The 18,360-nt window shown below is 40.9% G+C and overlaps 1 protein-coding gene across 1 annotated transcript in view; it reads right to left on the minus strand.

Moving 5' to 3' along the window:
- EIF3H (eukaryotic translation initiation factor 3 subunit H) overlaps positions 1-7,233 on the minus strand; it is a 95,380-nt gene extending 88,147 nt beyond the window's left edge. The window contains exon 1 of the mRNA XM_005897247.3: positions 7,072-7,233. Within this exon, the coding sequence (XP_005897309.1) occupies positions 7,072-7,203 (132 nt within the window). The 5' untranslated portion in view covers positions 7,204-7,233. The remainder of the gene's footprint in view (positions 1-7,071) is intronic.
- Positions 7,234-18,360: the final 11,127 nt, after the last annotated feature.

Raw genomic sequence — 18,360 nt, forward strand, 5'->3', positions numbered from 1 at the left:
CATATATACACTAGTATATATAAAATAGACAGCCAATGAGAATCCACTGAATAGCACAGGGACTCTACTAGGCTCCATGATGACCTAAATGGAAAAGAAATCTAAAAAAGAGGGGACATGTGTATGTATACATATGGCTGATTCTATGCAATATAGGAGAAACTGACACAGCAGTGTAAAGCAACTACACTCCAAAAAAAAATTCCACTGCAACACTACTGACACTAGCCAAGACAGAGAAGCAACCTTATAAAAAGGCAATGGATTTCAACAAGCTCTCTGACCTTAAGGGCAAGAAACTATGGCCAGGATGTCTGCAGGGTCATCCAAGTCTTGAAAGCAACCTGAGATGAAAAAGTCAGATGGACTTAGGTTTGCCTACATGTGGCAGGTAACTTCACTTAGGGATACCTACGAGTACTGAAAGATGAACTCCCCAGGTCGGTAGGTGCCCAATATGCTACTGGAGATCGGTGGAAACTAACTCCAGAAAGAATGAAGAGACAGAGCCAAAGCAAAATCAACACCCAGTTGTGAATGTGACTGCTGATGGAAGTAAAGTCCGATGCTGTAAAGACCAGTATCACATAGGAACCTGGAATGTTAGGTCCATGAATCAAGGCAAATTGGAAGTGGTCAAACAGGAGATGGCAAGAGTAAACGTCAGCATTCTAGGAATCAGTGAACTAAAATGGACTGGAATGGGTGAATTTAACTCAGATGACCATTATATCTACTATTGTGGACAGGAATCCCTTAGAAGAAATGGAGTAGCCATCATGGTCAACAAGAGTCCGAAATGCAGTCCCTGGATGCAATCTCAAAAACGACAGAATGATCTCTGTTTGTTTCCAAGGCAAACCATTCAATATCACAGTAATCCAAGTCGATGCCCCAACCAGTAACACTGAAGAAGCTGAAGTTGAACGGTTCTATGAAGACCTACAAGACCTTTTAGAACTAACACCAAAAAAAAAGATGTCCTTTTCATTACAGAGGACTGGAATGCAAAAGTAGGAAGTCAAGAAACATCTGGAGTAACAGGCAAATTTGGCCTTGGAATACGGAATGAAGCAGGGCAAAGGCTAATAGAGTTTTGCCAAGAGAACGCACTGGTCATAGCAAACACCCTCTTCCAACAACACAAGAGAAGACTCTACACATGGACATCACCAGATGGTGGATACCAAAAACAAGATTGATTGTATTCTTTGCAGCCAGAAGGAGAAGCTCTATACAATCAGCAAAAACAAGACCAGGAGCTGACCGTGGCTCAGATCATGAACTCCTTATTGCCAAATTCAGACTTAAATTGAAGAAAGTAGGGAAAACCACTAGACCATTCAGATATGACCTACATCAAATCCCTTACCATTATACAGTGGAAATGACAAATAGATCCAAGGGATTAGATCTGATAGAGTGCCTGAAGAACTATGGATGGAGGTTCATAACACTGTACAGAGACAGGGATCAAGACCATCCCCATGCAAAAGAAATGCAAAAAGTCAAAATGGTTGTTTGACGAGGCCTTACAAATAGCTGAGAAAAGAAGAGAAGCTAAAGGCAAAGGAAAAAAGGAAAGATATACCCATTTGAATGCAGAGTTCCAAAGAATAGCAAAGAGAGGTAAGAAAGATCCTCAGTGATCAGTGCAAAGAAATAGAGGAAAACAATAGAATGCAAAAAACTAGAGATCTCTTCAAGAAAATTAGAGATACCAAGGGAATATTTCATGAAAAGATGAGCACAATAAAGGACAGAAATGGTATGGACCTAACAGAAGCAGAAAATATTAAGACGAGATGGCAAGAATACACAGAAGAACTGTACAAAAAAGATCTTCACATCCTAGATAAACACAATGGTGTGATCACTCACCTAGAGCCAGACATCCTGGAATGTGAAGCCAAGTGGGCCTTAGGAAGCATAACTACAAACAAAGCTAGTGGAGGTGATGGAATTCCAGTGGAGCTATTTCAAATCCTGAAAGATGATGCTGTGAAAGTGCTGCACTCAATATGCCAGCAAATTTGGAAAACTCAGCAGTGGCCACAGGACTGGAAAAGGTCAGTTTTCATTCCAATCCCAAAGAAAGGCAATACCAAAGAAAGTTCAAACGACCACACAACTGTACTCATCTCATTTGCTAGCAAAGTAATGCTCAAAATTCTCCAAGCCAGGCTTCAACAGTACATGAACCAAGAAGTTCCAGATGTTCAAGCTGGATTTAGAAAAGGCAAAGGAACCAGAGATGAAATTGCCAACATCCGCTGGATCATCGAAAAAGCAACAGAGTTCCACAAAAACATTTATTTCTGCTTTATTGACTATGCCAAAGCCTTTGTGTGGATCACAACAAACTGTGGGAAATTCTTAAAGAGATGGGAATACCAGATCACCTGATCTGTCTCCTAAGAAATCTGTATGCAGGTCAAGAAGAAACATGGAACAATATGGAAGAACAGACTGGTTCCAAATTACGAAAGAAGTACGTCAGGGCTGCATATTGTCACCCTGCTTATCTAACTTAGATGCAGAGTACATCACACGAAATGCCAGGCGGGATGAAGCACAAGCTGGAATCAAGACTGCCGGGAGAAATATCAATAACCTCAGTATGCAGAGGACACCACCCGTATGGCAGAAAGTGAAGAACTAAAGAGCCTCTTGATGAAAGTGAAAGAGAAGAGTGAAAAAGTTGGCTTAAAACTCAACATTCAGAAAACTAAGATCATGGCATCTGGTCCAATCACTTCATGGCAAATAGGTGGGGAAAGTGCAAACAATGACAGACTTTATTTTGGGGGGCTCCAAAATGGTGATTGCAGCCATGAAATTAAAAGACACTTGGAAGAAAAGCTATGACCAACCTAGACAGCATATTAAAAAGCAGAGACGTTACTTTGCCAACAAAGGTTAGTTTAGTCAAAGCTATGGTTTTTCCAGTAGTCATGTATGGATACAAGCATTGAATTATAAAGAAAGCTGAGCGCTGAAGAATTGATGCTTTTGAACTATGGTGTTGGAGAAGACTCTTGAGAGTCCCTTTGACTACAAGGAGATCCAACCAGTACATAAAGGAAATCAGTTCTGAATGTTCATTGCAAGGACTGATGCTGCAGCTGAAACTCCAATACTTTGGCCACCTGATGTGAAGAACTGACTCACAGGAAAACACCCTGATGCTGGGAGAGACTGAAGGCAGGAGGAGAAGGGGACAACAGAGGGTAAGATGGTTGGATGGCAACACAAACTCAATGGACATGGGTCTGGGTGGACTCTGGGAGTTGGTGATGGACAGGGAACCCTGGCATGCTGCATGCAGTCCATGGGGTCGCAAAGAGTCGGACACAACTAAACTGAACTAGTACTCTTCCTGACTCTCCTTAACATACGTAGATCATTCATTAACACCATATGATCGCATGCCAAGATGAGTAACACAAGTTCTCACCATAAAAATAAAAAGTTCAGAGAAAAGAAGAGACTGATGTGGCCCAGAGCAGCACTGCTCAAATATTAAATGTTATAAATCACCTGAAACAACAGATCAAGAGAAATTCTGAGATACTGTGTTTCTGTCTTTCTAACAAGCTACCAGGCAAGGCCAATTCTGCTTGTCTTGCTGGTCCTTGGACCAGACCTGGAGTATCAAAAGTGTAATATACATAAGGAAGGTTAAGATTCAGACTGGTTTAGGGGGATCAAAGAGGGTTTTTACGTGAAAAGTCCAATAGGAAGAATTAGCTTGATCTTACCTAGGAATAAAGAGATCACCTGACTACAATGACAATTAACTCGTCCATTCTATAAGGATACACTGAGTACCGACGGCACAACGTACATAAAAAACAGGCTGTCAAGTCTATTGGAATGGACAGTTAACATTACCGAGGGATACCATTTCACACAAGGAAAGCAAGTCATCTCACTGTCCATTAACTTGTAGAAGAGGAAAATTATGTTCTACGCATGCAATGAAATGCTAAGTAGTAATGACAATGAATGAATTAGAGCTCCTCACTCTGGAACAGAATAATCTCAAGATAATGGTGTGAGATACATATATTTATGATTCAAGAAACAGGTGAACATGCAATATGATTTAACTAACACTTCATCCTTTTTATTAATATAAACACACCAAAGTAAACAAGGCATTCGGGGATACTCTGTGTGATACAGCTATAAAGAAAACCAAAAAATTACTGAAACAAAGCTCACAAGAGTGATTACAGGTATAAAACAGGGATGGGAGAAAAGCATGAAATGGAAAGGACTTCATAGAGACTAAAAATTCTATTTCTCAAGTTAAAAGCCAGGTAAATGGATATTTATTCTGTGATTACTTAAATTATGTATTAAAGACATTATTTTACATGTATATCCTGTTGTTTTACAGTTTTTTACTAATGTTACCAATGATCTTATTAAAAACTAAATCAAGAAACTGGTGATGGCAGATTCTAGTAGCATTGAGTTGAAGAAAGATTGGAAGACCACAAATACAGATGAATTATTTAACCACTGACATCAAAGGAAAGAAGTGGGAAAAAAAAAAAAGAAAAAAAAAAAAAAAGAAGAAGTGGGGACTAAGAATGAACACAAGTGAAAGTCGCTCAGTCGTGTCCAGCTCTTTGCAACCCCATGGACTATGGAATTCTCCACAGTCCACAGAATTCTCCAGGCCAAAATACTGGAGTGGGCATACTTTCCCTTCTCCAGGCGAACTCCCCAACCCAGAGATCGAACCCAGGTCTTCCACAATTGCAGGTGGATTCGTTACCCACTAAGCCACAAGGGAAGCCCAAAAATACTGGAGTGGGTAGCCTATCCGTTCTCCAGTGGATCTTCCCGACCCAGGAATTGAACCAGGGTTCAATTCTGCATTGCGTCTGCATCTGCATTGCAGATGGATTCTTTACCAACTGAGCTATCAGGGAAGCCCAAGAATGAATGCAAAGTGCTAAGTAAAAAGAGACAGGGTTGGACATTTTAATATGGAAAAGCCTGACAATCGCCACGTATTAAGAGAAAGGTATAAGTAAAGATTGATGAAACAAAACTAAAGGTTCGAAAAGAAAGGCTCAAGAAGAAAAGGAAATCTGGTCCTGGCTATCACCAAGGTGCCAGAAACAAATGTGATTAAACATCAGACTAAGCAAATTAGTCCTGGGTGGCTGGAATGAGCCATTCCTATGAAGCATGGGAATAGTGGCATGTTAACCTGAACACAAAAGCCAAGGACATCTTGGTCAGCCTTGAACTCATTGCAAAGGCACTAAAAACATTTCAAGAGGGAAGTTAACCATGTCTGAACTTTCACATTAAAGTGCATGTTTTAATAAAAGTATGAAGGATGGACTGAAGCAGGCTAAGAGAACAATTAAAGACGCTATGAAAATAATCTACAGAAAAAGATATCAGAACATGAAATGGAAGTACTACAAAAAGAAACTAAAATACTTTTTTCATCAATTTATCCTATCTATCTCAATTAACTAATTCAGTTTTGGAACATAACAGATGAAAAGTCGTAATACCTGTCTGCCCTCAGTAGCTTGCATTCTACTGGGGGAGAAAAACAAGAAAACAAACAAAACAATTGCAAGTAGTGGAAAATGCTATAAAGGAAATGAAGGTGATGTAATGGAGAGTAATGGGAATGAAGCTATGTTTTACACGGTAGTTAGGCAAGGCCTCTCTTGAGATGCTGACACTTAAGCCAATACCTTAAAGGCTCAAAAAAAAAAAAGCCACGGAGTAGGAAGATATATTTCAGACAGTATTTCAGGCTGAGAAAATAAAACACTGAAAGCTGGCTGTGACTGAGGCTTAGAAGAAAGTAGGTGAGTCTGAAGAAAGAGACAATAATAGCAGGGCCTTGAAGACTGAGTAAGAATACTACATTTTAAGTGGATCTGGTTGGTGGAATCTAGAAGAAAAGCAAATGAAATGTGATATATTTTGGACATAGAACCAACAGAATTTGCTGAGGGACTGGACGCCAAGGGTAAAATAAGAACAAGCATACCTTAATGCTCAGGTTTTGACTTTTCAAACAGGTAGATAGCAGTTCCATTTACTAAGATAGGAAAGAGTGAGGTAAGATTGATGCGTGGAAGAGAAGCAGGGCAAGAGTCAAAAATTTTATTTTGGACACATTAAGTTTGAAGTTCCTATGAGATATCCTAACAGTGACAGCAAGATGCGTAAGAGTAGCATTCAAGAACCACCTCTGACAAGAAACATAAACCTACGAGTTATCAGAATACAAATTTAATATTTAAAATCTTGAAAAGAGGGCCTTAAAGAAAGTCTACTACTATAACTGTTGCAAATGTAACAGCAGCAGCTAAAAGTACATGTTAACACCTTTTACCATTTAACTTACCAAGCACAAAGAGATTAATAATATGCCCGACGTCATTCAGCTAATTTTAGCGCTGGATTTCAAGCCAAGCCGTCTGACATCAAAGTTGCGCTTTCATCTGCTTTGTCAAGCAGAGACCAGGTGGAAGGACGCCTAAACCCAAATCCCAAGGCACTCCAATATTCACAAAGAGGGAAAGAAGTCAACATAAGGTATTTATTCCAATAACGCGGTTTCACGTAACCGCTGAACCACAGGCTCAAAAGTGGCTACAAACTAATCTCCACTTGGAAAGTTACAGATGTCAGATCCCAACAGGGAAACAAAGTTTACTCTTCCCTTCCAAAAGCCCTATATCCGTATCGACACCTCCGTCACATACTTGCCTCCCAGAATAGTCATTCTCCAAATACCCTGTCCCAAGCATCTCAAAACAAGCCCCCAAGAAATCTGTCACACACACACACACCCGAGCCCAGGTCCACTTTCTGAGTCCTCAACTCCCCGATGAGACGGCAGAGAAGGAGGCCGCGTCTTCCGAACATAAAGTGAAGATAAAGACAGAAGGTTTTACAGGAAATCCTTGGCCCAGCTTCAGCAAGCCCAGAGGGGAGACTGCCGGAGAGCACGCCTGGCAAGACCGGGCTGGGAACTGAGCTCCCCACGTGGGCCGGGAGAAAAGGAACCCCACTCACCAAGCCATCTATCTGCACTTGCTTCACGGCTGAATCTCCGGATCCTCCTTTGCCTTTGCCTTTGCCTGCAGCGCCGGTGGTAGAGCTGGAAGAGGTGGCAGATGAACCGGTGCCTTCCTTGCGGGACGCCATCTTTCCAGCCGGACAGGAAAAGAGAAACGTGAGTTGCCGGAAGCGGAAGTAAAGTTTCACTTGACGTCAGGCGCAGTCTGGCGTTCGATGGGCGGAGCTGTTAGGGAAGGCGGGCGGGGCTGTTAGGGAAGGCGGGCCGGGCTGTTAGGGAAGGCGGGCGGGGCTGTTAGGGAAGGCGGGCGGGGCTGTTAGGGAAGGCGGGCGGGGCTGTTAGGGAAGGCGGGCCGGGCTGTTAGGGAAGGCGGGCGGGGCTGTTAGGGAAGGCGGGCGGGGCTGTTAGGAAAGGCCGGCGGGGCAGGCCCCGCTCCCTTCTCTTTTCCAGCCTTTCTTCGGCAGTGGAACGCCTTGCGCATGTGCATTGTGCTTTTGGGGGCTTCTTTCGTATTGAAAACTTTAAGAAAGGCAAAAAGAAATTTTTGAAAGTGTTTTCCCCTTTATGTTTAATCGGTATTCACTAGGTAGTGAATCATAATTGCTTTATAGCTAGCATTCATGTAGCGTGTCATTCGTATAAAGTGCTTTCACTTCTAATTTTTTTAATTAATCGGTAGTCCCAATGTGACAAACTATGAAGAGCTGTACTTACTTCAATAGCATATTTGGCAATTGAGACATGATTTGTCAAACGTCATTCTGTTCATTAATGGCGAGCTTATATTGAAGGTTTTTTTTAATTTCTTTCCAATTTTTGTCCTTGGCAATATCTAAGATTTTCCAGTCATGTATGTTAATCACACTACATGTGAAACTGATTGGTGTCATTTCAGGGGGGCTCTGAAGAGCTCCAGTACTATAGTCCTTTATGTCTCAGTACACAGAAGAATTCAACAAGAGCAAAGTGGTAGATAAAAAGTGATTTGTTAGAGTAGAACACTTGTGAGGCTTACAAGCAGGTGGGCAAGAAATGCCATGCCCCAAGAACTAGTTGGCTACAGCTTTATAATCAAAGGAAAAGAGGGAAAGAGGAGATAACCTCCCTTGTCTTTCTTGAGTAGACATCATGTTTTCATCATTAGCTCCTCTAGGCTGAGCAGGGGAGTTTTTCTTGTCCCTGTGTGGTCAAGCTAGGTCCACAAATTACTTTTTATGCATGCAGGGAGCATTTCGGAGGGATCATTGGGCAGGATGTGGGTCTCTTGCCACCATTGTTTTATTGTTTGTTGGTGTGTCCCATGCTTCTCCTGCATGGTTTTCTTGCTAAGCAAGCCTGCTTGGTTTTGTGGTGAGGCAAACCTGCTTTCTCAAGTAATCATTAACTTACAGGGGTCTCCCATATTTTTCTACTTATAGAAAATCCCTAGTGGGATTAACTATTTAATCACCTATTTTATCCTGTCATTCTGTCCCTACCACTGGGTTTTTGTAATCTAACCCTAACTAGAAAGGGCCTAGAAGTGATAGGGACAGAATGCGTGCGTGTGTTCTAAATTGCTTTAGTCCTATTGAACTCTGTGCAACCCTGTGGGCTGTAGCCCCCAGGCTCCTCTGTCCATGAGATTCTCCAGGTAACAATACTGGAGTGGGTTGCCATGCCCTCCTCCAGGGGATCTTCCCGACCGAGGATCCAACCCACATCTCTTACATCTCCTGCGTTGGTAGGTGGGTTCTTTATAGCTAGCGCCACATGGGAAGCTCAGGGACAGAATGTGAAAGTGAAAGTCGATCAGCCATGTCCAACTCTTTGTGAACCCATGGACTAGATAGTTCATGGAATTCTCCAGGCCAGGATACTGGAGTAGGTAGCCTTTCTCTTCTCCAGGATCTCCCCAACCCAGGGATTGAACCCAGGTCTTCCGCACTACAGCGGGATTCTCTACCAGCTAAGTCACCAGGGAAGCCCAAGAATAACTAGAGTGGGTAGCCTATCCCTTCTCCAGCAGATCTTCCCAACCCAGGAATTGAACCAGGGTCTCCTGCATCTCACGTGGATTCTTTACCAGCTGACCTTCCAGGGAAGCCCAATAAGATGAACAAATAGTTAGCTTAGAAACCCCATTAGGGAATTGTAGATAGAGAGGGAACTTTAGGGGGATTTGGGAGACTACAGTAAGACTAAGGACTGCTCAAGAAAGTAATGGAAAACTTTCTGAAACAATGTGAGCCTACTTGAATCATAAAGCAAAGCAAGTCACTTAGCATCAAAGTCAGATTGGTTTGCTTAACGATAAAATCAAGCTAACCTGCTGGCAACAAAGCCATGCAACAAAAACAGGAGACATGCCCCAAAACAATAAAACAATGGTGCCATGAGACCTGCATCCTGCCCAGTAAGCTAAGGGAATTAATAACCCCCCAAAACATTGTTCTTTGGCCCCTAAGACATGTTCTTTGTGCCATTCCCCCCAAATAATAAAAAAATTGTAGAAAATAACTACAATCTGTCCAGTGCTATCAAGTTAATGACTTCCAAAACAGGATCTGCACACACACACACACACAAAATCATTTATGGGAAGATGTGTTCTCAAAATGAAAGTCACCAATATACTGAAACCTAAAAATATGTTTCCAAAGCGCTGTGACAGTCTTGGCTTGACCATATGGGGAGGGACAAATAAACTTCCCTGCCCTACCCAGGTAGGAACTGGTGTCCAAACATGAAGCTTAGTTAAGAAAAACAAAGATCTTCTCCCCCTCCTCTTCCTCTCATTATAAAAATGTAACCCACTGAGCACTCAGGGCAGTGCAACATTTGCCTGCATGCTTGTGAATCTTACAAGCATCCTATTCAAATAAATCACCTCTCATCTATCACATTGCCTCTCGATAAATTCCTTTCTGCGTTGAGACATAAAGGACTGTGAGACTGAAGCTCTTCTGGAGCCCTGACGCCTAACGGGTTTCAGAAGGAATGACATGTCCTTCACTTGAACACCTAATTTTAATTAAATTTTTTAATTTAAGAACTGGAGCATGTTCAGCCCTTGTACATCTTCATTCCCTTATCTTTACTCTGTATCTCAATACTCCTCCTGCAATGCCGACGATTCCTGAATTTATATTTACCCAGACCTCTCCACTCAACTCCACAATGGCATGTCTATCTATTCAACATCTTCACTTAAATGTCCCACAAGCACTTGCTCCAACTTAACCTTTCAAAAATTGAGCTCCAGATACCTCCCCCTCTTGAAAAAAATGTTCTTCCCCAATCTTCTCCAGTCATTAGATGGCAGTTCTTTTCTTCTACTTGATAAGAACAAAGCTTTTGGGACATCTTTGACTCCTCTGTATCCTTCACACTCGACCAGTGATTCATTGGAAGCTTGTGTAAACTCCATGTTAAAAATGTATTCAAGGGCTTCCCTGGTGGTCCAGTGGTTAAGAGTCCACCTTGCAATGCAAGGGACGCTGGTTCCATCCCTGATCCGGGAAGACCCCACATGCTGCAGGACAACTAAGCCTGTGTGCCACAACTATTGACCCTGTGCTCTGGAGCCTGGGAGCTGCAACTACTGAAGCCCAGGTGCCCGAGAGCCCATGCTCCATGATAAGAGAACCCACCACAATGAGAAGCCTCAAAGGGCAACTGGAGAGCAGCCTCTGCTCGCTGCAACTAGAGAAAGCCCAGGCAGTAGTGAAGACTCAGCACAACCAAAAATTAATAAACAAAATTATTTTTAAAATGAAATAGTCTTAAAAAATAAATAAAATGAAATAGTCTTAAGCCTAAACATATCAATAATTAGATTAATATAAATGTTCTATATTAAAATACAACTATTGGAAGAATTTCAAGCTGGTTTTAGAAAAGGCAGAGGAACCAGAGATCAAATTGCCAACATCCGCTGGATCATCGAAAAAGCAAGAGAGTTCCAGAAAAACATCTATTTTTGCTTTATTGACTATGCCAAAGCCTTTGACTATGTGGATCACAATAAACTGTGGAAAATTCTTCAAGAGATGGGAATACCAGACCACCTGACCTGCCTCTTGAGAAACCTGTGTGCAGGTCAGGAAGCAACAGTTAGAACTGGACATGGAACAACAGACTGGTTCCAAATAGGAAAAGGAGTAATTCAAGGCTATATATTGTCACCCTGCTTATTTAACTTATATGCAGAGTACATCAAGAGAAACGCTGGGCAGAGTAATATCTCTGCTTTGGCAAATAGATGGGGAAACAGTGGCTGACTTTATTTTCTTGGGCTCCAAAATCACTCCAAAATCACAGATGGTGATTACAGCCATGAAATTAAAAGGTGCTTACTCCTTGGAAGGAAAGTTATGACCAACCTAGACAGCATACTAAAAAGCAGACACATTACTTTGTCAACAAAGGTCCATCTATTTAAGGCTATGGTTTTTCCAGTAGTCATGTATGGATGTGAGAGTTGGACTATAAAGAAAGCTGAGCGCCGAAGAACTGATGCTTTTGAACTGTGGTGTTGGAGAAGACTCTTGAGAGTCCCTTGGACAGCAAGGAGATCCAACCAGTCCATCCTAAAGGAGATCAGTCCTGGGTGTTCATTGGAAGGACTAATGTTGAAGCTGAAATACCAATACTTTGACCACCTGATGCGAAGAGCTGACTTATTTGAAAAGACCCTGATGTTGGGAAAATTGAAGGCAGGAGGAGAAGGGGGCGACAGAGGATGAGATGGTTAGATGGCATCACTGACTCGATGGACATGAGTTTGGGTAAACTCCAGGAGTTGGTGATGGACAGGGAGACCTGGCAAGCTGCGGTTCATGGGGTCACAAATAGTCAGACCCAAATGAGCAACTGAACTGAGTTGGAAGAATGGATAAAAACACTGATAGAGTGGCACGGTGGATGGAGTCCACCTACCAGTGCAGGAGCTATGGGTTCAATCCCTGGTCCAGGTAGATACCATGTGCCTCAGGGCAACTAAGCCCATGCGCCACAACTGCTGAAGCCAGTGGGCCCTAGAGCTCATGCTCCCCAACAAAAGAAGCCACTGCAATGAGAAGCCCATGCACCACAATGAAGAGTAGCCTCTGATCGCCACAACTAGAGAAAGCCCTCACAAAGCAATAAAGACCTGGAGCAGCCAAATATAAATAAGAAAAATTGTTTTAAAAAAAACTGGTAGAATGGATAAAAACAACCTAATAGGCTGTCTAAAAGAAACTCATATAATGATATAAGCACATTGACAGTAAAATGATGGAAAAATATATCATTCATCAAAAGAAAGCAGAACTGGCTGTATTAATATCAGATAAAGAGAATTCTGAGCTAAGATAATCAGCAAAGATGGAGGAACATATATAATGATGAAATGGTCAATCACCAAAAACACAGCAATTCTAAATGTGTATGTTCTAGCAACAAAGCTGAACTTACTATGTGGAGAAAAAATTCATAGAGCTCAAAGAATAGACACATTCACAGTCATAGTTAGAGATGTCAACTCTCCTTTTTTAACAATTGATAGAACAACTACAGAGGAAATCAGCAAGGATATAAAGGAATTCAGCAAAATCATCAATCAAAGGATCTAATCAACATTTATAAAACACTCCACACAATAGCAACAATATACACAGAACCCCATGGAACACAGAAATCATATCCTGAATGAGGAACCAACCTCAACAAATTTAAAGAAATTAAAATTATTCAAAAAATCATTCAGAGCATGTTCATCAAGCAGAATGGATTCAAACTGGAAGTCAAAATATAAAGGTAACTGAAAAATTTCCAAATACTTGAAAACTATACAAAAAGCTTCTTTTAAAATTTATTTTTAATTGAAGGATAACTGCTTTATAACATTGTATACAACATGCTTTTAATAACCCATGGATCAAAGAGGAAATCTTAAGGGAACTTTTAAAACACACTGAATTTATTCAGAGGAAACTGAATGAATATGAAAATATTAATATAAAATGTCAAAATTCATGGCGCACAGTTACAACAGTACTGAGAGGAAAGTTTATAGCTAAATGTATACATCTGCATTTAGATGCTTATATCTTTCCTTTTCTCCTTCGCTTTTCACTTCTCTTCTTTTCACAGCTATTTGTAAGGCCTCCCCAGACAGCCATTTTGCTTTTTTGCATTTCTTTTCAACGGGGATAGTCTAGTGGTGGTGATGGAATTCCAATTGAGCTATTTCAAATCCTGAAAGATGATGCTGTCAAAGTGCTCCACTCAATATGCCAGCAAATTTGGAAAACTCGGCAGTGGCCACAGGACTGGAAAAGGTCAGTTTTCATTCCAATCCCAAAGAAAGGCAATGCCAAAGAATGCTCAAACTACCCCACAATTGCACTCATCTCACACGCTAGTAAAGTAATGCTCAAAATTCTCCAAGCCAGGCTTCAGCAATACGTGAACCGTGAACTTGCAGATGTTCAAGTTGGTTTTCGAAAAGGCAGAGGAACCAGAGATCAAATTGCCAACATCCGCTGGATCATGGAAAAAGCAAGAGAGTTCCAGAAAAACATCTATTTCTGCTTTATTGACTGTGCCAAAGCCTTTGACTGTGTGGATCACAATAAACTGTGGGAAATTCTTCAAGAGATGGGAATACCAGACCACCTGACCTGCCTCTTGAGAAACCTGTGTGCAGGTCAGGAAGCAACAGTTAGAACTGGACATGGAACAACAGACTGGTTCCAAATAGGAAAAGGAGTACGTCAAGGCTGTACATTGTCACCCTGTTTATTTAATTTCTATGCAGAGTACATCATTAGAAACTCTGGGCTGGAAGAAGCACAAGCTGGAATCAAGATTGCCGGGAGAAATATCAATAACCTCAGTATGCAGATGACACCACACTTATGCCAGAAAGTGAAGAGGAACTAAAAAGCCTCTTGATGAAAGTGAAAGAAGAGAGTGAAAAAAAGTTGGCTTAAAGCTCAACATTCAGAAAACTAAGATCATGGCATCTGGTCCCATCACTTCATGGGAAATAGATGGGGAAACAGTGGAAACAGTGTCAGACTTTATTTTTTTTGGCTCCAAAATCACTGCAGATGGTGACTGCAGCCATGAAATTAAAAGACACTTACTCCTTGGAAGGAAAGTTATGACCAACCTAGATAGCATATTGAAAAGCAGAGACATTACTTTGCCAACAAAGATCCGTCTAGTCAAGGCTATGGTTTTTCCAGTGGTCATGTATGGATGTGAGAATTGGACTGTGAAGAAAGCTGAGCACCGAAGAATTGATGCTTTTGAACTGTGGTGTTGGAGAAGACTCTTGAGAGTCCCTTGGACTGCAAGGAGATCCAACCTGTCCATTCTGAAGGAGATCAGTCTTGGGATTTCTTTGGAAGGAATGATGCTAAAGCTGAAACTCCAGTACTTTGGCCACCTCATGAGAAGAGTTGACTCATTGGAAAAGACTCAGATGCTGTGAGGGCTTGGGGGCAGGAGGAGAAGGGGACGACAGAGGATGAGATGGCTGGATGGCATCACTGACTCGATGGACGTGAGTCTGAGTGAACTCCGGGAGTTGGTGATGGACAGGGAGGCCTGGTGTGCTGCAATTCATGGGGTCGCAAAGAGTCGGACACGACTGAGTGACTGAACTGAACTGAACTTTATAAAAGATGGTATATCTCAAATCAATAACCTAATCTTCCTCTTCAAGATCCTAAAAAAATAAGACCAAAACAAGCCTGCAACATGCAGAAGAAATTAAACAACACTAAACATATTTGATCATCCAAAGAAGGTTGCTCACAACCATTCAGTTGTACTTTTGCAGCCCTCCAAAAGGCAGTTTTGATGTTGTGGTTGTTATTTTCACTATGGATATTCATATACTGGAAAAGACAAATTTACCCTATATTCCCAACAGTATGTTCTTCATTCTCTCTATCCAAGGAATTAAAGTTTTCAGCAAAGTTCTATATTTGCTGGAAATATTTCAGATTTAGTCAGAGGCACAGAGAGAGGATGGCAAGGACCTTCCAAAGCAAGCTGTGGGTTGATTACCACATGGGGACAGGAACCAAAGGAGAGCCTGCCATACATGAGTGAAAAAATGAAAAAATAAACAGTCTGACTGGGTCTGCTTTTGTGGCATGGTAACTCAACCCACTCAGAAAACACAGCCCAGTGAATGTCAGACTGTGACCAGTCCATGCCTTAGACCCAGCATTAGAGCTGTTTCTAATACAGTATTAGAGCTGTTTCCTCTCAGTTGGCTAAGACTTACCTAAATACCCTTCAATGCAATAAAATAGACACCAAAGTTGAAGCAAAGAATTTCTTAAAATGTCACTTTATTCCTACTCAGTATTAGGATGAGCCAAAGGGTTGTGTTTTTTTTTGTTGTTGTTTTTTTTTTGAACGTCAATTTATTCCTGTTCAGTTGTTGGCTTTTTCCAGCCCTCTACGGAAGGCAAGTTTCCTTTGGACATCTTGACAGTCTGAGTTGAGCAAGGGCTTTTAGGCAACCTCTATAGAGCCAACTTAGCATCGGTTCCAGCCCTGGTTTGAAGGAAGAGGGTAGAAAGTCCTCTGACCTTTCTATTTACTGTCTCTCTGGGAAGTAACTATATGCTCATGACATACAAGTGAAGGATGGTTCTTCTTTGGTAACCATTAGGAACAAAGAAACCACCATTTTTAATAAAATTTTCAGTGGGAGCCTGTAAGGGTGTATGCTTTTATCTCATCTGTGTAGATTATTTTCTAGGAAAGGAACAGAAAAATCTCCTTTTCTCCTTTCATCCCCTGTTACGGGATGGTTACAAGTTCTCCCCAAATATCAGATTAGTCAGTTCAGTCGCTCAGTCGTGTCCAACTCTTTGCGGCCCCATGAACCGCAGCACACCAGGCCTCCCTGTCCATCACCAACTCCCCAAGTCCACCCAAACCCATGTCCATTGAGTCAGTAATGCCATCTAACCATCTCATCTTCTGTCGTCCATTTCTCCTCCTGCCTTCAATCTTTCCCAGCATCAGGGCCTTTTCAAATGAGTCAGCTCCTCGCATCAGGTGGCCAAAGTATTGGAGTTTCAGCTTCAACATCAGTCCTTCCAATGAACACCCAGGACTGATCTCCTTTAGGATGGACTGGTTGGATCTCCTCGCAGTCAAAGGGACTCTCAAGAGTCTTCTCCAACACCACAGTTCAAAAGCATCACTTCTTCGGTGCTCAGCTTTCTTTATAGTCCAACTCTCACATCCATACATGACCACTGGAAAAACCATAGCCTTGACTAGATGGACCTTTGTTGACAAAGTAACGTCTCTGCTTTTTAACCCTAACTCCATTGTTAGGGTGTCATAAGTAAGAAGGTATATAGAGAAACAGAAAGTCTACTTTAACACTACTCAGTTATAAGGAAGGATCAGAAACACGCTACTCTGGAAATGAGAGGAAAGGGCAAGCGCTGTCTCATCTCCTCCCCTCTAAAAGAACACATAGTTCCATCACAATTGAACAAGGCCCGGGGAACAAAAATCAAACGTAAGCAAAGCCAGAAAAAAAAAAACATACAAATGGGGCAAAACTGAAGTTGTGAATTAAATTCACACACTCTTTAGAAGTTCATAAATATTTGCTTGACCGAAGAAAATCATTTGGCTTAAAACGCTCAACACTTGGCTTAATATTTAACTAGAATGGAAAAGATGCCTTTGGGAGATACTTGAAAACAGCTAATAGCAACACTTCTGCGTTCAGCCTCTTCACGATGGTATCTGGGATAAAACAAGAACATATACAGAACATCCTAAATGTCTTTAAGGTAAAACATTATACAGGTAGTATTATTTTTCCTTTAAAAATAGATTTTGTTGTCTAGATTTAACAAACAGTCCATCAGTTAGGTTAGCCCATCGGTTTGGGCTATGAGCAACCAAAAATAAATGAGTAAACAAAAAACAGTTTAAATTATTTTAAACAAGAAGGACATATGTATACCTATGGCTGGTTCATGCTGATGTTGGATAGAAAACAAAATTCTGTAAAGCAATTATCCTTCAATTAAAAAATAAATTAATTAAAAAAGAAGGAGATGTATTCTGCCACACAATTAAATGTCTAGAGGTATGCACACTACAAATGAAGCAGCATAAAGACTCCAGTTCTACATTTTTATGAGTCTCTTGTCTGTCTTCTGTCATGTTTTGGTTCTGTCCACACCCTGGCTGAAGCTCCAATACTCTGGCCACCTGATGGGAAGAGCCAACTCACTAGAAAAGACCCTGATGCTAGGGAAGATTGAAGGCAAGAGGAGAAGGGGATGACAGAGGATCTCTTGTTTGGATGGCATCACCAACTCAATGGACATGAGTTTGGGCAAACTCCAGGAGATATTAGAGGACAGAGAAGCCTGGCATGCTGCAGTCCATGGGGTCTCAAAGAGTTGGACACAACTCAGCGACTGAACAACAACACGAATTGGCTAGCCACCCCTATAACCTCAAAATAGCTGCTAGTACTAAAGAACACAGTACACTTCATTTTTATAATTCTTGTAAGAAAAAGAAAACCTATTCCCCAACTATGGGGAAAAAAGTCTTTCTCTTTAATCTTAGATTGATTTAAATCATATGCCTTCTTCTGTATACTTATGTGGAATGAGATTAAGGGAGGTTATACTTTGAAGAACCAAATGGTTTGTTCAGTATTATGAAAAGTCACAATAGAGAGGGTAAAGAGAGAGCCAATGAAAAGAAAATAATACTATGAATTATATTACCTATGAATCAGCATGTAGGTATTTTCTATATGTTTGTTAAAATAATAATAGTTTTTTAAATGATATTTGATCTTCTCATCCCAGTATTTTGATGTATGACCTACCAACTAATATTAAAAGAAAATGAGTCCCATTGAAAACATTAGCACAGATTCTAAGAGTGACTTTTATTTGGTATAATATCATGCAATTAATACCTTGTATTGGTGTAATTCAGTTATAAATACAAGACTTTGAAATAGTATTCTACTGAAATATTTAAAGCCTGTTTAATTTCTTGCCACCAGAAATTCAGTTTCTGCCCTGAAGTCTCCCTGCTGCTTAAAAATATATACTAAACCGTGAGTGAAAGGGTTGTCTTCAAAATTTTGTTTAATATAAATAGATAATGTTTTTAGAAAATCCTTTAATGCCATATTTGACATAATTCTCAATTTTAAACTCCTTTAGGTAATAGTAATAATATTTGCTTACCTAGAGTAATTTTATAAGGATTCATTAATCTTCTAAAAATGCTTT

This window comes from Bos mutus, chromosome 14 (genome assembly GCF_027580195.1).
Source record: "Bos mutus isolate GX-2022 chromosome 14, NWIPB_WYAK_1.1, whole genome shotgun sequence".
NCBI classification, from domain to species: Eukaryota; Metazoa; Chordata; class Mammalia; order Artiodactyla; family Bovidae; genus Bos; species Bos mutus.